Here is a 22,030-nt window from a genome sequence, read left to right on the forward strand (position 1 = left end):
GGTGCAAGAGCAAATGCAAACACAGGTAGCAAGAACTTTTCCTCAGGCCCTGACCAGTTAAAGGCTCGGGTTTTTGCTCCTCACTCAGATTTACTGAATTTCACTGTCAGCAGCCAGAACACCCCAGCCCAGCAGAGCCTCAGAGGGAGGCTTGGGGTTGATTTCGACATTCCCTCCCCACCATGAAGGGAAAACACCTGGAAGCCAAACACCAGGACACGCCAAGGCAGGCGTCAGGTATAAGGGGAAAAGGCCTGAGCTTCATTTGCTTCCAGCTCCCAGCCCATTCAGCATCCAAGAGCCTGGATCCTGGGGGTGGGATCCCAGTGCCAGGTGTGTGATGTACTCGCACAAACCTTGAACAAGAGGAAATTAATTCCCAGGGAGCCAGAGTAACCCCCTGGCCTGTTCAGGTGAATCACGCATCCCAAAGCCCTGGTCTCACCCACGCCTTGGAGCCAGCAGTGCCAACATCTGCCTGAGCGAGCTGAGAGCCCTCCCTGGCTCAGGTGCTCAGTTTGGGGCCTGGTGCTGATGTTCCCTCTCCTCTAACCACACGGAGGGGCAGGATCAGGACCATACTCTGGGCAATAGGAATCATGAACCAGATATGGTCCTACACTGAACTAAATGTCGCTTATCCAGTAGCTACACAAACACCCAAGAAAGGGATCTTTTTCACTGTTGAAAAGTGAAGGTCTTCAAGATGCAGCATTTCTTCATGTTTTTAGGATATGTTTTGAGAAGGTGGAAGAAAAAGCAGAGGAGGTGTAGGGATTTCAGATGTGGTTCTGACTAATTGGGAGAAATTAACGGAGAAGTAAAAGCAGAGAAACATCCGCAGTGACAGATCTCACCGCTGGAAGGTCACTTGAATGGAGAGATGAGACTGGAAAAAATACCCCAGCCCTCACTCCCTGGATTTTAATAGGTCCAAGTAAGGAGTAGAGAGGCCCTCGTAGGAAAATACTCACGGGTTTGGGGAAATAGAAGGGAATTGGCAGTGCTGGAATGACAGATTGGATTCAGGGTTTCCTTCAGGACCAGTAGTCTCTCACAATTTTCCCGGATGCCCTGCGCTCTGCAGGTGTATCCCTGAGGAAATCTCCTTCCCGAAATCTTGCAGGCTTGGTTGTGGATCTGCTGTGGGTCCCCACTCCTGCTGCACCAGCTCTCTCAGCAGCCTCCAGGGAAGGAGCAATATCCTCCCTCGGAGCAGCAGCCTGGGCCAGGTCAGCCAATGGCCTTCCCGCTGCTGCCCAAACACAGCCTCTCTAACCACGAGGATACGGAATTGTGCAACCCCAGAATCCCTGAGGTGGGAAAAGCCTTCCCAGCCCATCGAGTCCAACCTGTGCCTGATGCCCACCTTGTCCCCAGCCCAGAGCACTGAGTGCCACCTTCAATCCTTCCTTGGACACCTCCAGGGATGGGGACTCCAAACCTCCCTGGGCAGCTCCTGCCAATGGCCATGGAGAAATTCCTCCTGATGTCCAACCTAAACCTCCCCTGGCACAGCCTGAGGCTGCTTCCTCTTGTCCCGTTGTTCTCTGGGAGCAGAGCCTGACTCTTCCCTGGCTGCCCCCTCCTTCAGGGAATTCCCCTGGGCCTCCTTTGTCCAGCTTCCTCAGGAGGAGGGACCAGACCCTTCCCTGGTGCTCCAGCCCCTTCCCCAGCTCCGTTCCCATCTCTGGACCCACTCCAGCCCCTCATGCTGTGAGGGGTCAATACACGGGGCATTAGTGGGAGTCTTGGAGCATCCGCCACCAAAATCCAGCTGGGGAGTGGGAAGGAAGTGGAGGGAATTTTATGAAGGGTGTTCTCAGACCTTTTCTGCCTGTGAAAACTGTCCATGTTCCACAGAATCATCAGGGCTGCAAGAGACCTTCAGGATGACCCAGCCCAGCACCACCATGACCACCCTAAACCATGTCCCCAAATGCGCCGAATCACCCTGATTTGGGCTGGCAACAGATGGTGAAATACCAGAACCTGCCCCAGAAGGGACTTTCTGTCATCTGTGACACCAACACAACACTCAGTCCCACGTCCAACGGGGACATCAGAAGGTACCACCCCCTGCATGCACACCTGGGTCACGGCACAGAGAGGACAAAGCCTTTGATCCAGCCAGGGCCGGAATATTTTGTTCTTCTTGGGCATCACACCTCTGGATACTCAACCAGCCTCCAGCTGAGCCTACAGCTCAAGAGCAGGGCCCTGGTCACCAGGCGGTCACCTCCTGCATCCCGTCAGATTGCAGCCATGACCTGGGGCCGGTGTTTCAGCAGGAGAAGATGATCCCCATTAATTCCAGCCCAACCCAGATTAAAGCCTTAGTCATAATGACACGGATGATGCTGGCTCTCAGGGGCCTGGATTTGCAGTGTGTGGAGGGAGCTGATTGCAGGTTGGTGCCACTAAGGGTTTTACAGAGTTCTTTAGCACAGCCCAAGGCTCAGTCACAGGAGCTCCTCTCTCTTAAAAACGGCTGCTTGTTGTAACACACAGGAGCTGAAACACTCCCAAGACAGTTACTGTCATTCCAGGTTGTGTAATGGAAATGTTACGAGAACAAGGAGTAACATAGAAATAAAAATCAAAAAGCTTGGCTGAAAGGCAAAAACAGACGATGGGAAACCGCCTATTTCCCTCCTGAGAGCTTCTGGTCACCCTCACTTTTCTGTCCAGCTGCCACGTGTGCCAGGACAAGCTCCTGAAAGATGCATCTGCAAACACCTGCAGCACATCCCGGTGCCTGGACATGGCTGGGAAAAGCCATGGATTCCCAGGAATGCTCTGTGGGAGCTCCTCCAAGGGGTGGCTGCTCAGCTTGGGCATCCGCAGTGGAGACAAACCTTGACAAACCCCAGGGGCTGCAGGGGCTGGGAAAAGCGCGTCCACCCCTGGGCATCCGGACAAGGCACTGGGAGAGACCTGGGAGCATCTTGCCTGCTCTAGGAGAATCCCCTGCTCTAGGAGAATCCCCGTGTCCTTCACCAGGGCAGTGCCCTGTTTGGCTTTTCTTGGAAGCCACAGGGCATAGGAGTGAAGAGAGGTGTCCGTGAGCAATGTCGTAAGCACTGAATTTCCTGGTGAGTAAGGGATATCAGAGGAGGAAGACAACAGGTGTGGGGAGGGCAGCCTGGTAACACCGTGTAGAGACAAGGTTGTCCCATGAGTCAGGAAACAGCTCAAAAATCCGTGTAGGTGAAGCCCTGAGAAATCGCCGAGTCAGGGTTTGTGGCATCACAGATGATGGGAACTCCCGTCTGGGGCAGGTTCTGGTATTTCACCATCTGTTGCCAGCCCAAATCAGGGTGATTCGCCACATTTGGGGACACGGTTTAGGGTGGTCATGGTGGTGCTGGGCTGGTGGCTGGGCTGGGTCATCCTGAAGGTCTCTTGCAGCCCTGATGATTCTGTGGAACATGGACAGTTTTCACAGGCAGAAAAGGTCTGAGAACACCCTTCATAAAATTCCCTCCACTTCCTTCCCACTCCCCAGCTGGATTTTGGTGGCGGATGCTCCAAGACTCCCTCATCACCACCCTGGCTCTCCCTCCATCACCTCTTTCCCTCTCCTGTACCAGTTCTGCTTTAAAGAACTCTCGTTTGGGCACGAGAACAAGAGAAAAATTTCCATCAGGTTGGGGCCTGAGGTGCTGATGCCACTCTGGAGTTTGCTCAAAACCACAAACCATGATCAGAGACTTCTCAGAGCTCGGACCTTACACCAGGAACCAACATTCCAAAATCAACCAAATCAACCTTACACAACTCGGGTTGATTCATCCATGGACTGGAGATGAGCGAGCACTTGCCCAACAAGGAACCATCTCCCGCAGCAGTGGAAGGAGGGAGTGGGAAAGGGGTGGCTGCAAACAGGAGCTGAGCAGCCACTATCGAGGTTTTCTCAGATATTTCAACACCAAAAAAATGCAACCCCTGCACTTTTTTGAAAGCACTATAGGTGCTCATGGTGAACTCACTGTGGGTGTGCCGGGCCTGGTTAATCAGCGGAATGAGCTCCACACTGGAGCCATCCCCTCCTCATGAGGGTATAAAGGGCCAGTCCCAGGCTGGGGAAGCACAGCTTCACTTCCAGCCACTTCCTCTCATTCCTTCATTCCTTGGATCACTCCTGGCAGCTGCCATGTCCCGCCAGTGCACCGTGAGGAGCCAGGGCAGAACCGGCTTCAGCGCTGCTTCTGCCTTCATCCCAAACACCAGCAGCTCCAGCCTCTGCCTGCGCCCTGCATCCCAAGCTGGAAGCTGCGGTGCCACCACTGGCTATGGAAGGCTCCCCGGAGGGTTTGGAAGCAGGAGCCTCCACAGCCTTGGCGGATGCCAGAGGATCTCCGTGGCTGGAAGAGGTGGTGGCTTCTATGGACTTGCAGGTTTTGGTGCTGGCACTGGGATCTCCTGTGGGTTTGGTGGGGCAGTTGCTGGTCCCTTTGGGTTTGGTGGTGGCCCTGGATTCCCTGCTGTCCCAGTCGGGGGCATCCATGAAGTGTCAGTCAACCAGAGCCTTCTGAAGCCGCTCAGCCTGGAGATTGACCCCAACATCCAGAGTATCCGTAAGGACGAGAAGGATCAGATTCAAAATCTCAACAATAAATTTGCCTCCTTCATCGACAAGGTGAGACCTGAGATTCCCGGTTGTGCTGTGGTGATTCTTTTGTGGGGAAGCACAAACAAGGGTGAATTTTATCTTTATCCACAATTTTGCTGCCCCTGTACTGCAGTTCTAACATCAGCAGCTTGGGAACAAATCCTGAGAGTTTCCAGCTTGGAGACCATTTACATCTTTCAGGAATGCTGAGACCAGAAAACAGGGACAAAGTGGTGTAAGGACGTAAGGAAGCAGAGTTGGGAAAGAGAGCAGGAGTGTTTAAATCATCAGCTGCTCCCCAAGGGCTGAGAGCTCCCACCTTCCAGCAAGTGAATCCTCGCAGGATGTCCCTCACGTCTCCAAGGAAGACCGTCCTAAAACACCCTTCTCTCTGCAGGTCCGATTCCTTGAACAACAAAACAAGGTCCTGGAGACCAAGTGGGCCCTTCTGCAAGAGCAGGAGAACAAAACAGTGAGAAAGAACATTGAGCCCCTTTTTGAGACCTACCTGAACAACCTCAGGAGGCACCTGAGCAGCCTAATGACAGACAGGGAGAACCTGGAAGGGGAGCTGAGCAAGGTGCAGAGTCTCGCTGAGGACTTCAAGAACAAGTGAGTCTCTTCATGGTCTGCCTGGGCCTGGGTGGACTGCAACAGATGCAGAAAACAAGGGAAAAAAGCCTTTGTGCTGATTTAATCTTCTGAGTAAGGCCTGAGCTTAATATAAAATATTGCTGAAAAGTCACAGGCAGAAAATTACAGGACAAAAAGACCAAGGTGCCGAACTGTACATAAAAAAAAAAAAAAAATAGAGGTCCTCTAATTAGTCCATTAGAAATGATGAAATTATTTTTAAACAAGCCTATACCACCCCTCCACCTCCATTCCACAGATACGAAGAGGAGCTCAACAAGCGAGCGGCCGTCGAGAGCGAGTTCGTGACCCTGAAGAAGGTGGGTGGGACCCACACGGCTTCCTGGCCCAGCAAGAAATCCCTTCTTCAGCTTTTCCTCTGCTTCTCTGAAACTCACCTGATTCTGCTGATGTGTTTCCTCTCCTAGGAGGTGGACACTGCCTACCTGGACAAGACAGAGCTGCAGGCCAGGCTGGATTCCCTCACGGAGGAGATCGACTTCCTCAGAGCCCTCTACGAAGCTGTGAGCACCAGCGCTTGCATTCTTCTCCCAGTCCTTGCCTTCCCTTCCCATTTCAGAGCCTCAGGGCTGATTATTTTCCCTTCTCTTGCACTAAATAATTCACTGGTTTTTCCATTTCACATTTCTGCATGAAGCTGTCCTGGAAACATCCTTTTGTTCACCCCTCTAACCTCGGGGCTTTCCATCCTCTGAGCAACGTTTGTGTCTCACCCTGTGACTTCTGGGAATATTTGCTGCTTTTGCAGGAGCTGTCACAGATGCAGACCCAGATCTCCGACACCTCCGTCATCCTGACCATGGACAACAACCGGAGCCTGGACATGGAGAGCGTCATCGCCGAGGTGAAGGCGCAGTACGAGGACATCGCCAACCGGAGCCGTGCCGAGGCTGAGTCCTGGTACCAGTCCAGGGTAAGTGCCTGGGAAGGCTTCTGCAGTGGGAAAACCACCCTCACATCCTCAAATTCCCCCGGGGAGATGGGTCCCACTGTGATTCTGAAACACAGAATGTCTTCAGATTTAATAACCCTACGAAATTTGGAAGCGTTAATTTGGGATTGGGAACACGCACACATTTTGGAGTGCAAACACCCCCAAACTCACACTAAATCCAGCTTATTATTGGGCTCTAAATCCCGCTTATTTTCCCTTGACTGATTGTTCCTCTCTGTGACAGTACGAGGAGCTGCAGGCCACGGCTGGCAGGCATGGGGACGACCTCCGGAACACCAAGCAGGAGATCTCGGAGCTCAATCGCCACGTCCAGCGGCTCCGATCCGAGATCGACAGCGTGAAAAAACAGGTAAAGGGCACTGCCAGTGCATCAAATGTAACTCTTACTGTGACCTGACCGCTGGGTTGTCCAGGGAATAAAAATAAATTCATCCAAGGGAGTTCTGCTGAATCAGGAATGAACATGACAGGACTTATATCAGAGCAGTGACATCACCAAGAGTTGCTCAGTGTAATATCGATGAACCCAAGGAGATGCTGAGAGTTATGGAGGTAAATCCAGATTGTGACCTGGCTCAGAACATGGATCAGGTCAATGGATTGAATTCAATTCATGGATCAGTGATAGTTAAGACCTATTGATGTTAACCCAAATATCAGACCTGGGATCGGGACCTCAGGACACAAAAAGCTGGATTATGCTCTCAATAAGGAATGAAAACCTGGATTTTCCCCTGCAGGTCACTGGGCTGCAGACGGCCATCGCCGACGCGGAGCAGCGCGGGGAGATGGCCCTCAAGGACGCCAGGGCCAAGCTGGAGGAACTGGAGGCCGCTCTGCAGAAAGCCAAGGCTGACCTGGCCCGGCAGCTCCGGGAATACCAGGAGCTCATGAACGTCAAGCTGGCCCTGGACATCGAGATCGCGACCTACAGGAAGCTGCTGGAGGGCGAGGAGAGCAGGTGGGTGGGATTTTATATTCCAGTTTTCAGAGGTACGGTGCAGTTGCGGACCCTGGTCAGGTTTAGACCCACATTCAGACCTGGGAGTGCCTGTGAAGAGGAGCTGTTTGGGAAGAGCAGCCTATCATACAAACTTCCCACCTTTCAAAAATATTCCAAGGAAATCTTCCTGCCTTTGTGAGCAGGTCCTGCTGACAGGTTCCCCTTGAACCCTCACTGGCTCTCTTTTGCTCCCTGACAGGCTCTCTGGGGAAGGTGCTGGCTCAGTGAACATCTGTAAGTAACTTTTAGAGAGAGTTTGGCACTTTCTCATTTACCTCCCACCCCTGCTGAGAGCCCATCCCACTCATCCGCTGCCAGTGGATGTCTCTCACAAGGGCGTTTTCCTCTGGCAGCCATGACCAGAACCACTTCAGGAATGGGATATGGAAGCGGGAACTGCCTGACCTTCAGTGGCGGGGCTGGAGGTGGGGTCTGTGCTGGACTGGGAATGGGCTCCAGCTCTGCAAGCGGACACGGCACGGATGGCTCGTGCATGGTCGGAGGGAGTAGCTCCAGCTTCAAGTCCATCTCTACCAGCTCTTCCACCAGGAGATGTTACTGAGGAGCTGACTCCAGGCCCCAGTGCCACCAGTGCCGAGGCTTCTCTTGGGTCCAGTCCTCACCCAGCTCCTTCAAAAGATTTGGAAATCAAACCCATCTGTCATTATTTATAGAAAAGATGCTGTGCTCCCATTTGTCCTTTGACCCTCCAGATTCCTCATTTCCCAGTGCTTGTCTAATAAAAGGCACGTGGAATTAATTGTCGCATCCTCTTTTTAATTCCAATTCTTTTCTCATACCCTGGGGCAAAGAGCGGTTGGTGCAGCAGAGTAACTTTGCTGCTTTGAAGGTAAAAAAAGTCATACATAAGTTGAGACAGCTCCTTCCTCTCCAACTCCATGGACCTCATATCCAACAGGAATAGAACATTTGGATGTTCCATTTCCGTGAGGATGGGAAGATATCTACCCTTCCTACTTGGCACTAGAGAAAGTCCTTCTATCTTAATTCCTACTTTACGACATCTCAGCCTTTTATGCCACGGTGGTTGTGCCCACACCTCTGTAACCAAACGGGATGAGTCACGGAGGGATATAAATCTGTGTTTCCCAAGAAAATGAGTGCTGCAGCTCATCTGTTCTGCACACAAACCTCCTGCAGGGACTGATAAAACACTGCCATTACCATAATGAGAAATGGAAAGGACCCATTAAACCCCCAAAGTAACCCTCTTTGGGAGGAATAATGTCCCCAGAGGAGGCTGTGAGACAGTGAAAGACCCTCAGGGCACTGGAAAGGAAGTGGGTCGTCCTCTTCAGCACCCCCCCCCATCTTTCTCCAGCCTCTCTGGTCCACATCCCACTGGCAGCAGCAGAGCTGGAGTTTGCTTTGTTATTTCAGTGCTGTCCAGCATCAAGGCTCCATCCAGAGCTACAGGGATGGGGAAGGGTCTGCAGGGGACCCACAAGGAGCAGCTGAGGGCGCTTGGTTTGTCCACTTTGGAAAAGAGGAGACTGAGGGGAGACTCCTCAGGGGCTGCAGCTTCATCCTGAGGGGCATCTCTGCGATCTCTGCTCTGGGGACCAGGGACAGGACCCAGGGAGCGGCTGGGGCTGGGCCAGGGCAGGCTCAGGCTGGGGATCAGGGAAAGGTTCTTCCCCAGAGGGTGGTTGGGCACTGCCCAGGCTCCCTAGGGAATGGGCACGGCCCCGGGGCTGCCAGAGCTCCAGGAGCGTTTGGACAATGCCCTTGGGCACAGGGTGGGATTTTGGGGTGTCTGTGCAGGGCCAGGGGTTGGACTCGATGGTACCTGTGGGTGCCTTCCAGCCCAGGGCGTTCTGTGACTCATCTGATGAGCCCTTTCACACCTCAGGCTGTTTTCTCTCAGGGGACCCTGGACTTTGAGAATTCTCATCATTTTGCCTCAAAGCACCCGGGCTCCCAGAAAGGCGCTGGTGTGTCCCAAATCCCCACCTTTACCAGCAGCACCTCAGTGCAGGTGAAGTTCTGCCTGCAAAGCTCAGGAGTGCAGACCAAGACAGGAACTTCTTGCCTGGATCAGCAGAGGTTGTCACTACCCCACCATGGCTGGAAATCTGGGGGCAGTCAGGTTTCTTTCTTTAGCAAAGCACATTGAACTGGCATTTTCCCCACCTCTGGATTCCCTCTGGCAGCAACTTCGGTCTCATCAGCTTTAAACTGAACAGGAACCACTTTAACCAAGCTAAAACCAAACCCAAAGGCAACTTGTGGATGGAAATGGATTTTTTTTTTTTTTTGCCCCACCAGTAATCTCCTCTTTGAAAAACAGCTTAGAAAACACAGGTTAGAAAGTTTTACGAGCTGTCGCTGCCAGCCCGCAGCATTGGAGCGGGTGGGGGTGGCTGGGTGCCAGATACCGAACCCGTGAGCTCACTCCCTTGAGCTGTGGTCAAGCCCAGCTCTCCAAAAGAATAAAAGGCTGAGGGGACTCCTGATGATGCCTTTTCTTGGTCTTAAAATCAAGAGTCATACACGGTTAGAAGGGGAAAAGGGATTTTACCTTGGTATTTATTTTAAGGATCCTTAGGTGTACACGTCCAGGTCATATGCATCGAGATGCACCCCGCTGAGAGTATCTCTGTGTGTGTGTGTGAGTAAGAGTGTCCCCCCCAACATTGGGTATAACATTTTAGGTTTTACTAATTAGCATATCTATCAAATATTCCCCAGTGAGAGGCTCAAGTGAGCTCCCCTCCCCAAGGAACCTTCCCCTGGATGGTTCTATCTTGGTTTACAGAATGTGTTCTGGAGAGGACCTTGGGCTCTGGGGCACACTGATCCCTAGCTACGAAGCTTCTAAAATGTTGAGTCTCTTAGCTTGACAAACAAGTCCAAGAATGTAGGGAAAAAGCACTGAGAATACAGAAGTTGTAAAAAGGTATAACAGGGGTATAAAAGAAAAGGCAAAAAATCTTCATGGCATCACTGATCCCAACTCGCAAAGATTCCTGCTCCTCTTCCACCTCACCTCATTGTCCTCTTCCAATGTTGGGTCTCTTGGAGCTGGGTGCTGCTCCCGCCGCCACGCCCGCCCAGCGCAGCAGCTTCGGCTGTGTGTCCGTGTCCCACGGCACTGCTGGAGGTGTGGGAAGGGCCACTGGAGCCTTCAGCAGGAGGAGCCTTCACAACCTCGGGGCGAGCACGAGGATGGCCATGAGCAGAGGGCCCTGGGCTGCCAGATCAGGACACAGCCCAAGGGCAGGAGGCAGAGCTGGAGGAGCAGGGCTTGGATGTGGCCCTGGAGGGATCCAAGAGGTCAAGGTCAACCAGCGCCTCTTGGTGCCCCTGAACTGGAGGTCGACCCCAACATGCAGCAGGTGCAGCAGGAGGAGAAGGACCAGATCAAATCCCTCAACAACAAATTTGCCTCCTTCCTCGACAAGGTGAGGCACGTTCTGCTCCTCCAGCTCTGGCATTGCCTGGAGATGGGGTCAGGGAGTTCTCAATGTTAGAAATTTAATTCTTAATCACTAAAGCAGGGTAAAGGGTTTTGTTCAGGATTTTGTTCCATATCCAGACTGTCCCTACAGCTCTTTTTGACAACCTGGATGCGGAGCAAATTATTTTTCCAGATTTCCTTGCAGTTGAATATTTCCCCTGGCTCTCGAATCTTCCTACCAATGATCTTTTGGTGACACACCCATCTAATCATGCTTTAAATTACAGAAAATATTTACAATCCCTGCCATATTAAACCTCCATTCCATGAAAAGCAAGGCAAGTTTTGAGTTGAGGATGCTGAATTATTTATATTGTTCTGATGGGTTTCAGGTGCGGTTCCTGGAGCAACAAAACAAAGTTCTGGAGACCAAATGGAGCCTCTTGAAAGACCAGAAAATGGTGCAGAATAACCTGGAGCCCATGTTTGAGCTGTACATCAGCAATGTGAGGCGGGGAGAGGCTGCAGCTCAGCTCCGAGCTCGAGGCCATGCAGGACACGGTGGAGGACTTCAAGGTCAGGTAGGCAACCCCCAGAAAAACTACAGTTTTCCTTCACTCTGTTCTTCCTGTGTCAGTGAAAAGGCCCAAGACAGCCCAAAAAATGTGACCTCAGAATCATGGAAAGGTTTAGATGGGAAGGGACATTAAAGATCATCCCCTCCCACCCCTGCCGTGGGCAGGGACACCTCCCACTGCCCCAGGCTGCTCCAAGGCCCAATGTCCAGCCTGGCCTTGGGCACTGCCAGGGATCCAGGGGCAGCCACAGCTGCTCTGGGAAATCCATTCCAGGCCCTCCCCACCCTCACAGGGAGGAATTCCTTCCTCATATCCCATCTAAATCCCTCCTTTTTTAGCTTAAATCAGAATTCGTTCAATGTATTGGGGAGTTTGAGCACTTTGGAAAGCGAGGAGTTACCTCCCACCCCAGGGAAAGTCGCCTGAGCGAGAGTTTCGGCTCAGCAACTCTTTGGGCTGCTGGGAGCAGGAGTTCCCTCTCTCCTCTGCTCTTTGCACTTGGGGAAAACATCCATCCAGTACTTGTGTCTGCTCCCATGGCCACGAGGGATCCACTGCGAATGGATGGGAATCAATGAGGAGCTTAAATTGTCAATGGGGAACCAGAAAAACGAGAGGTGGGAGAGAGGTGCTCACCCCAGCTCCCAGCAAGGGCACACGCACCCTGCCAGAACCCTCTGCTCTGCCTTCCCCAGGAGATCACATGCCTGACACTCTGTGCCACCTTTCCCAACAGGAACAGTTCCCTCCAGCCCCAAAGCGGCATCGGAACATCCTTGACTGCCTTGGGAAAGGAAATCAGTGCGCACACGAAATCCCTGGACAGTCAAAGGCCACGTCAGAGAAGCGGCTTAGACTTTAGAGCTCTGCTTGTGCCTGAGGAAGTGGCAAATATTCCTTTGGAATCAGGGGATTTGGGGGGAAAGCTCAATGACGTCACACACGTTGCTGGGCAGGGACCACCCTCTTGCATCTACACCTGCAAAAGGACATCAGGCTCCTGCCCCACTTCCTAGAAATTTGTCCTTCCCACCTTTATCTATTTTAAACTTCTTGGCTCCCAGATTTTCTTCCTAATATGGGAATTGGAATGAGATGATCTTTAGGGTCCCTTCCAACCCAAACCTCTGATTCCTCTGGGCCAAACATTTTCCAGCATCTGGACAACAAGCATTTCATTTCCTCTTCCACGTGGCCAAGAGCTTCGAGACCCACAAACTGCTGCAAAGCTGGGGCTCTGCTTAATGGAAATGATTTTCAGGGATGGATATTCCTGATGGGAATAAATCTTCCCCCATGAAAGGGCCAGGAGAGGCCGATGGTTTATTACCTGCACGGACTCCTTCCTTTGAACTCCTCTCTTTCTCTCTTTCTCTCTTTCATCTCCCCCATTTAATCATTACATGGGAGCTGGGCATCAGTCCAGGCTCCCGCTGGGTTTTGACCTTTCCCAAGAGCTCTCCCTGCCCTTCCCTTCCTTGGCTCTCCCTGCCCAGGCCACCCCGCCCTCCTCCCCGGCCATCCCGCGGGAGCCGCGGCGGGATCCCGGCTCTCCTGACTAACCAGGTGTGGCGATGAGCTCACCCCCGGCTCCACCCAGAATGTTTCGGGAGCACCAGGCTCCCATTCATGGGACAAAAGGTGCCTTTAATGAGGGCCTGCAGCTTTTCTAGATGCCTCCCCAGGGGTGCTGCCTTGTCCATCATGATCAGTGACATAGAAGTAGAAACAATAAAGCTCCACCAAGGACTCTGGTCCAGCGCTGTTCCCTCCAAAAATCTGTGGATTGGTGGTAAACGCCCCCAGGAGGAGACCCTTTGGTCTCTCCTCGTGTGAAGAGAGGGTTTGCACAGCCCCTGGGGGAGGCTGTGAAGGGATTCTGAGCTCTCCCTCCCCACAGGTGCGAGGAGGAGATCAACAAGCGCACAACAGCGGAGAACAACTTTGTCGTGCTCAAAAAGGTGAGAAGGCACCGCCACCAAAGCAGGGACAGCTTTGGAAAGGCAAACCACATTCAAATCACCCTTTGTACCCAGCAATGCCAGGCCCAGAGTACCAAGACAAGTGGAGTCATCCCAGAAAGCAGAAACGCCCGGCTGTGCCAGTGGGGCAGTGCTGGGCCATAATTCCTCCTTGTTTCAGGTCCCTCATCCCAAACTCAGGGGTGTCCTGGTCCTCCAGATCAGCTCTGGGTCATCCAGACCTTGTCGCTTCACCAGATGCTCCTCCAGTCCTCAGCCTGTCTGTGTCCATCCCCGACCCCCACAGCCCCCTGGTCCCACCTGCAGGAGACAATAAGAAGCTTCTGCTGCTTCAAGTATCGTGCAAAATATCTGTCTGGGCCCTGGCAAGGAAAGGGAAATTCAGTGCTTGGATCCATGGACACCCTCCCTCCTCCCCTCCCAAAAAAAGGTGGAGGGGAGAAATCAGTTCGCTCTTGGCTCTGTTTAAAGGCACAGAGATCAAGAAATCCTCAATTTCTGGTTTAATATGGAATTTCAGTTCTTAATTTAATCTGAAAATCCAAAGGTTTGTGTTAGATACAAAGACTTCATCCAAGGACCCAGAGAAGGCCTGGTCCAACCTCCGTTGTCACCGTTCCAGGATGCAGATGCTGCCTAAGTGAACAAGGTGGATCTAGGGTCCAAGGTGGATGCCCTGGCAGAGGAGACAAACTTCCTGTGAGCCCTCTACGAAGCAGTAAGAGTATCCCAAATTTCCCAGTCTGCTATTCCCCCATTTTCCTGGTGTCCAGAGGCTCGAAGAGCCCAAGAGCCAGTCAGTGCTGCAGCTCCTCCCCATCCCTCTTCTACACCTTGGTCCAGGACAAACAAACAGCAAAGCATTTGGGACAGAAAATGAATTTGTTTGACTTACAGGAGCTGTCCCAGCTGCACTTCCAGATCTCTGACACCTCTGTCAATCTGTCCATGGACAACAACCGGAACCTGGACCTGGACAGCATCATCGCCGAGGTGAAGGCTCAGTACGAGGACATCGCCAACCGGAGCTGCACCGAGGCCGAGTCCTGGTACCAGAAGAAAGTGAGGAGGTGAAAACAAGCATGAGATTTTTGTTGAGCATTTCCCAGAGGGTGATTTATACTGGAGAGAACAAACAGCGAGAACAGGGGGAAAAGGTGTAAAATGAAGTGGATTTGAGAGGAGTTCAAATAGTTCCTTGGAGATGTTTGGCAGTTAGACTTGATTGCCAACCTTAACGAATCCCTGGTCCTTCACAATTCCATGTGAAAATGCTGCTTTGATAATGAGAGATGGAGGAGCAGAAGGAGACAGAAGGAGGAAGGAAATGCGCTGAAGCTCAAGGGGATGAGTGTGGTCCTGGTCGAGAGAGGATCAGAGCAGGGTCAGTCTCTGCCTGTCCCCGTAAGCCACCTCCCCGCCCACCCAGTACGAGGAGCTGCAGCTCTCAGCCGGCCGGCACAGGGATGACCTCCAGAACACGAGGGTGGAGATCTCACAGATGAACAGCCTGGTGCAGCGGCTCCACTCGGACATGGACAGCGTGAAGAAACAGGTACAGGCACAGGACCTCCCCAAACGTGGGGCACTCCCGTCTCCACCCCTGGCTGGAGGGGGCCTGGGAATCGGTATCCAAACCCACCACATGATCACTGGACTTGCTCCCGTCCCCGTAGGTGGCCGGGCTGCAGACGGCCACCCCTGACGTGGAGCAGCGCGGGGAGTTGGCCCTCAAGGACGCCAGGGCCAAGCTGGAGGAACTGGAGACAGCCCTGCAGAAAGCCAAGGCTGACCTGGCCCGGCAGCTCCGGGAATACCAGGAGCTCATGAACGTCAAGCTGGCCCTGGACATCGAGATCGCGACCTACAGGAAGCTGCTGGAGGGCGAGGAGAGCAGGTGGGAGCTCCCCCTGCAAACCAAATCATGTCCAAATCCAGAAATGTTCTCACCTTTGCCTTGCAAGGAACTGAAAGTGCCACCAAATCTTGCAGAGAAAACTCACCCCCATCCTACACAGTTACAGGGGGCATTCCAAATCCTCTTGGGTGCTCCCCATCAGACCCAGCCCCCCTTGGGTCTGTTTTCCAAGGTCCCTGGTGCCAAAATCTTGCTTGAAATTATCCTAAATAATGAGCCCTGACTTCTCCATCCTCTCTTTCTTCCAGGCTGGCTGGAGAAGGCCTTGGTGCCGTGAATATTTGTAAGTAGTTCATCTCACAAACAGTATATGACGTGATTCCTTGATTGTACCTGGAATTGAGGATAAGACAAGGAAGATGCAGCTTGTAGTTATCAGCACAAAAATTAATATAATTAGGTTTTGCTGCCTAATTTTTTCAGCCCTTTAGGTGGGACTAGGGACACCAAAGAGCCTGAGGCACATTTTCCTTGATCTTGATTTGAAAGGATTTGTACATTGAGATTGTCCCTTGGGAGACTCCGATGTCTGAGGCCAGGAAGAAAGGCTGGAGAATAAGATGTGTGAAATCCAGGCAGTAACAGACCGTCCGAGAAATAACTGGAATGTGTGAAACTAAAGCTTGAAGTTCCTTTGAACTCTTTCAAACAAACCCAGTGCCCCTGCTTGCCCTTCGCAGCCGTGGTCTCATCTGGGAGCAGCTGCAGAGGTGGGAACACGCTGGGGCTGGGCTCGGCTTTCAACAACGGGCTTGGACCGGGGGAAGCGGCACCGGCTCCAGCTGCCGGGCCGGGGGATTCGGCTCCGGAGCAGGAAGCAGCTCCAGCGTGAGGTTTGTGTCGAAAAGCACCACCCTGAAGAGCCACCGGAGCTGAGCCACTCACCTGGAGCAGGGGAGGGCGAGCAGCGCCGTCACCTGCCAGCACAAAGCCTGGAATCATCTCAAAATCCCCGCTTGTCACTTTGCCATTAAGGAAAAACCCTCCCAGCGCTATTTCTCGGCTTGGGAGCGATCCCTCCCCCAGCTGGCCAGTGCAGCTTGTCAGTGATTAATCAGCTGTCTCATTAACGAGTCTCATTAACGTCAGGGCTCAGCTAGCACCTTCCCAGTGCCCCGGTGCCAATCCAGAGGAGGGGCAAGAATTCGGTTTACCTCTGGTCCATGGAAGCAGGAGCCTGTTCCTTCACCTGCTCCGGGAGAGTTGAGCCCGTGGTGCTCCCTCCCCGCTACCCCTCCCTCACTCCCCACATTCCTAAGGAATTGAAAACAAAACGTCTTCCCACGGGCAGTTTCTCCATTCCCCAGTTCCTCTGGCGTTGCCGGCTCACTCCAGGGCTCTCCTGCTCTACCTACATCTGAAAATTCAGCCTTAATTTTCCGTAGGTGAAAGGGCTCTCTCTAATGTCCAATTAGTTCCTCACCCACCCAGAAGGGATAATTTCAAGCCCAAAGCCCATGTGACCCACAGGTGTCCCAGCAGAAAGTCATTCCCCTTCCCAGAAGCTGGAGACGGGTTAGAAACCCAGTGGGGGAAAAAAAGGAAGAAGGAACAACAATTGTTGAACCCAAACCATAAATTTTACATAACTTGGAAAAACATCTCTGGTTTAGCTTCTTTTTTTTTTTTTTTTTCTTTTTCCTTCTCTTTTTATGGGAAGTGGAGGGAGGCAAAGAAGAGGGTTGGGAAATTCTGTGCCAAAATGTAACCAGCTCGTTCCTCCCATTTTCTGCTCCTGCTGAACTTTTTATATGGATTTTATGAAATTTCTTCAATAAACTGCAATCAAACCACGAGCAGTGTGGGGTTTCTGTGCCACCACGGAATCCCCCTACAAGTGTCATTTTAGAGTCATTTTAGAAGATTTGGTCTCATCACCGGCTGTTGCTCAGAGCCTTCCCATCCCCTGCTCCTCCCTGTCTGTGTCCTGAGAGGAGGGGGAGCACTGGAGCATCGGGAGAGGGATCCCAAAGCAGCACCTTGGCAGGTTTTCCACGTTTAACAGCCACAGAGCCCAGAAGGTGGGGCTGCTTTCACCTGGCCAGAAACACCACCACCCCAACCAGCCAAAGAGCAGAAAGACAGTTTGGGATCAAAAGTTGTTCCCCAGAAGCATCTCCCTCTGTTGTGGACTGAGAGCGCTTCAGGCAGCCCCTGGAGATGCCAGAACAGCAGGAATGCTCCAAGGGGGTTTAAAACCAAGGAAGATGGATCCCATGGATCAGAGCTAAACTTTTGGAAAGGCTCATTCCAGACGAAGGAAAGCAGTTGGGCTTTATCTCCATCCCCTCTCTGGAGCGGCTGGCAGAGCCACCAGGCCAGGAGTTACCAAGGATGTGATTCCAGGGCAGGGAGAAGCTCCTGAGCCAAGGTTTGGGCTGGGTCAGCCCGGCTGGAGGTGCCGAGATCAGCCCAGCTCCACAATTAAACACCCGGAGACAACGAGCCAACCCCGCTCCTTCCACTTCCCAGGAGATGCCAACTCTCCCAGGCACCCAGGGCCCAACCAGGAAAATGCTGAGCTCTCTGAGCTCCTTTTAGGCTGGATCCCAAAAAACGTGCTCAACTCTCAGAACTCCCACACAGCTTCACCCTAAAACATCAGTGCCTTTTGGGGCTGCGTGCAGGAACTTCTCCTCCATGGAGCAGAACACGTTCCCAGGCCATGGGAATGCCAAGAAAATCACATAAAAGCACCTTTAGAAGAGGGATTTCCAGGGCTAAGCCTTATCCCATTGCAGCCAAAGGAATTAAGAGTGTTCCCACCCATGGCACAGAGCCCTGTTGATATTCCAGCAAGGGGGGGACTGAAAATCACCTATTTCATTTCCACAGGAAAGATTTACCTGCCTTTCCTGCATTTTCGTCCCTCTGAACCCACCTCTTCCACTGAAAAATAAATACATGCACAGTCCAAACTCACAGGGATTTGCCCAACAATTCCAGCTGAAAGAATGCCCAGGTCTGGTTTTCCTGGCAGCAATTCCCCGTGGAAGACACTTCTGCAGGTGATGAGAGGTGTCACTCTGTAGAACGGATCTCAGCTGATTTTGGGATGGCAAAGGCTGCACAAGGATCAGGATCTGCTCCAGGTGCTCGTGGGTGACTTCCATCAGCAGCTGCTGGGGTTGGGCACTTGGAGGTGGAAGAGGGGGATTAGATTAATGTTCCTGTTTAATCATGGAATATCCTGAGCTGGAAGGGACCCAAAGGATCATCTGGTCCAGCTCCTGGCCCTGCCCAGGACAGTCCCAAGGATCCCACCATGTGCCTATGTTTAAGTTGAATGATGAGGAGCAAAGTGATGTTTTCTCCTCCTCTCACAGCCGTGAGGAGCAGCCCCCCCGCCCCAGGCCTGTGCAGAGGAGGAGTTTGTTGTGCTCTGAGCTCTGTAAACCAAACATAACATTTATTCCAGGCTTTTATGGAGAACAGCAGCCAATGTTGTCAGAAGGAAGGTGAGGCCTCTCCCTCTCCAGAGACTCTAGAGGGACCTAAAGGCCAACTTTTGGGCAGATTTTAATTAGAGTAGAATCCCACCTTCACTGGATCAACTTTAGCCGAGTGTGTTCATTTAGGATGTTTGGACACCCCAGCTGGCCCAAACCCTTCCTTCTCCTCTCTGTGTCCAGTGACATTTGTCATCTTCCTGAGAGGATAAGGGAGTAAAAGGCTTTAATAGCGTAGGAAAATGTGTGTCCTTGAAGAGAGCAGCCCTGGGAGTTTGTAACCTCATTATCTGCTGGCATTAAACACTTTTCTCTTCCATTTCCCAAATCCTTTACATGCTCCAGGACATGGGTTGTGCCTCCGTGAGCAAAGCTGAGCTGAAAGCCAAGGTGGAGTGCCTCATCCAAGGGCACTGAAGAGTCTCGGTAAAGTGGTAGCAGCTTTTCCTTTGCTTTTCCTCCCTGCCAGGGCCTCTGTGGAATTGGGCTCCCACAACCCATCACTAAATCCCAGAGGTTTTTGGTGTTCCAAGCGCATGTCAGTCGATTGCTCTGGATTTCAAAGGTGTTACTCCTGCGCTGTTTGGGCAAGATCCCAAGGAATCTGTTCCGTCCTGATGGGGAAGAGAGATGCCTGGGGCTCCATTCTTCAGATTTCCAGATCTGAGTTCAAAAGGCTTTTTAAAGGTTGGTTTTCCCAGCCCCTGCCAGGTCTCCCTGTGTGCAACACATCCTCTGTCCACTCCTTGCTGCTGCTGAGTCACTCGTGTCCCCAGAAACAAAGGTTTGGCCTTAAAGCTCCAGATCCGGGACTGCAGCCCCAAAATCCCCCTGAAGGTTTGATCAGTGACTCATCTCCTCACTCTGTTTGTATTCCTCATGTTCCTGCTCTCCTCGATGTGAGGAACTGAGAGAAACCACTGGAATGCTGGCAGCTCCTTGAGCACAAAGACTGAACTGCGGAGGTGATCCAGAGACTGCCCAGAACAGGGAACCACCGAAGCCCAGGGAAGGTGACTCAGGACACTGAGGTGTCCATCGCAAGCCCAAGTTGTGGTTTTCCAAACCTCTTCCAGAGCATGGGAACAATAAAGGCAGTTCTGATGGGATTGGGTTGAGCTGCCCCTCTCAGGCTTGTGAGTAACCTGAGCACTGAGTAAAGGGTCTGCTACAGCCAATGGCTGAGCTACCACCAGCTGTAACATCAGTGAGGGCACAGCAGAGACCATCACCTCTGGAGCTGCGGCAAATCCCACCGACACCCCGCGTCCCAGGGTGTGACACTTTCCAAAGCATTTTCCAAAGCACTTTCCAGCATTTAATCCAGGCATTTGAGGACCCAAATGCCTCTCCAATCACAAGATCCTAAATCCCCAGGGTTTTCCCCAAATGGGAGACCTCCCATGAATGAAGATGAGGTTTTGTGCAGCCTCAGGTCTCATCCAACTGCAGGCTCAGCCACAGCTGTGTCCAGTGCCTTCGCCGCCCCAGCCAAGATGAATTGGAACATTCCCCATCCCTGGAAGTGTCCAAGGCCAGGTTGGATGGGGCCTGGAGTAAGCTGGGATAGTGGAAGGTGCCCATGGCAGGGGTGGAACAGGATGAGCTTTAAGGTCCCTCCTAACCCAAACCATTCCATGATTCCACAATTCTATTTGGCTTTACTCACTCAAAACATTTCAGGTTTGGGCGGGGTTTCTTTGGAGTCTATTCGACAACATTTCCAACACATTTCCCTGTTGCATTGGAGAAGCTGCAGCTTCACCCACTGCCCCCTTCTCCCCTGGGATCAGACCTCTGCAGACCCCTCCTCCCACAACCCCTCCCTGGGATTCCTGCCCCAAACCATTCCCAGGCATGGCTGTGTTGGTTGGCTCATCCAAAGCAGGAGTTCCTGAGAATGAAAATGTGGAGAAAGGAGCTGCAGCCAGAGCCCCAAAACACAACCAAAGTCTGGAGCAACACGAGGATTGAGGAGAACCATGAGGTTAGCTCAGGATCTTCTCCTGCCCAGATCCCCTCAGCATGTCCAAGAGCCGTGGAGCCGGAGCATCCAAGAGCTCCCAAATATCTCCAACAAAGCTGGGGATTGTGGCTCCAATCCCAACCAACCACGGGACAGGGAAGAGGAAAGAAACATGTGGAACAAAACCAAACCCTTCATCTGAAACTTCACCTTTCCCTACAAAACACCACCCTTCCACGCAGGGACATGGCTCCAACGCCATCTGGTCCTTCCAGGGACCCAACACGCGCAGGAGCAGCAGGAAGAACCCAATCCCAACACCACGATGAGGGCAAAAGGGAAGAGGGGAAGGCCCTACCCCAAATCAGGTGGGACCAAGCTTCAAGTGAGGGACAAGGAGATGCTGCTTTTCCAAGGATTTGGCCAATGAGGGTCCAGAAAAAGCCACCAATGTTCCAGGCATTGGTTTCAGTTTCAACTAATCAGCAATTTCCTCAAATTAATGAACATGTTGGAAAACACCCCGATCAGCAACTTGCAGGAAAACCATCTTGCAAAATAGATTTGGCCCTGCAGATGTTTCCCAGCATTAAAACGCAGCGTTCTACATTTTTCTAGGTAGAACCAACAACAAAATGGTCATTTACCCTTAACCTGCCAGTCAGACTTTCTTAATTCCCAGGAAATTCACATTTATTGCTGAGAGTTTTATTAACCAGTAGGTTGAGTCACTCTCTCCTTCAAATCTCTCTCGAAAGCAGAGGGATCAGCAAAAAATTAGGATCTCCTTGGATAAAAAGCATTTTACACCTTCAAAGTCTCAATTTCAGTTTACCCAACCAGTAAAAAAGGGGAATTTTCACCTGAAAATAATTCACCTGACCCAAATTCCCTAATTTTTGTTGTCCTGACACAAGGCCTAACTATGGCCCCTGTGTTTTTAAAGCATTCCTCAAACCTGAATGGGACAGACCAGGTGCTGCTCTGGCTGCCAAGCACAATAAATGTTAATTAGTCCCCATTCTTTGCATCACAAACATTTTGTGGAAGTTTCATGCAGCCTCGCCCTGTTTTCCACATAAATAAAAGGAAAAGGTGCCCTGCAGAGGGAACTGCACCCAGGAATCTGCTGCCAGCACCAACCCCTCTCCCAGCACTCACCATGTCCTGCTGCTCCTACTGCACCAGCTCCGGCCATGCCGAAAGGAATTTTGTCTCTTCCTCTGTAGCTCTTCCCAGGAACTGGTGCGCCTTCAGCACTGCCCTGTGTCCCTGGGGTGCTCTGGGCTGTTCCAGCAGCAGAAGCTGTGATGGTCCATGGTCCGGGCCCAGAAGGGCTGGTGGAAGTTGTCCTTCTCCAAGACGTGGACATGGTTTTGGTGCAGCCAGAGCAGGGTTCGGTTACAGCAGTGCCAACTTTGGTTCCAGGCTGGGCGGAGCCTCCCAGCCCTGCACCATTGCCCCCATCACCATCGCCCCATCACCATCA

General features: G+C 52.1%; 2 protein-coding genes across 2 annotated transcripts; both read left to right on the plus strand.

The window, feature by feature from the left end:
• Window positions 1-4,084: 4,084 nt before the first annotated feature.
• Window positions 4,085-7,987, plus strand: LOC121663457 (keratin, type II cytoskeletal 6A-like). Its single transcript, XM_042025736.1, has 9 exons — window positions 4,085-4,642; window positions 5,013-5,227; window positions 5,508-5,568; window positions 5,677-5,772; window positions 6,018-6,182; window positions 6,448-6,573; window positions 6,965-7,185; window positions 7,427-7,461; window positions 7,581-7,987. The coding sequence occupies exons 1-9, from the start codon at window positions 4,157-4,159 to the stop codon at window positions 7,787-7,789; spliced, it is 1,614 nt and encodes a 537-aa protein (XP_041881670.1). The 5' UTR covers window positions 4,085-4,156; the 3' UTR covers window positions 7,790-7,987.
• Window positions 7,988-10,577: 2,590 nt separating this feature from the next.
• On the plus strand, window positions 10,578-15,364 carry LOC121663473 (keratin, type II cytoskeletal 75-like). The gene is made up of 7 exons (XM_042025753.1): window positions 10,578-10,652; window positions 11,041-11,154; window positions 11,204-11,229; window positions 13,127-13,187; window positions 14,106-14,270; window positions 14,638-14,763; window positions 14,885-15,364. The coding sequence occupies exons 1-7, from the start codon at window positions 10,578-10,580 to the stop codon at window positions 15,347-15,349; spliced, it is 1,032 nt and encodes a 343-aa protein (XP_041881687.1). The 3' UTR covers window positions 15,350-15,364.
• The last annotated feature ends 6,666 nt before the right edge of the window (window positions 15,365-22,030 follow it).

The sequence above is a fragment of the Corvus kubaryi genome, unplaced genomic scaffold (genome assembly GCF_017639235.1).
Source record: "Corvus kubaryi isolate FWS band 111438036 unplaced genomic scaffold, C.kubaryi_AGA036_p1.0 37277, whole genome shotgun sequence".
Taxonomy (NCBI): Eukaryota; Metazoa; Chordata; class Aves; order Passeriformes; family Corvidae; genus Corvus; species Corvus kubaryi.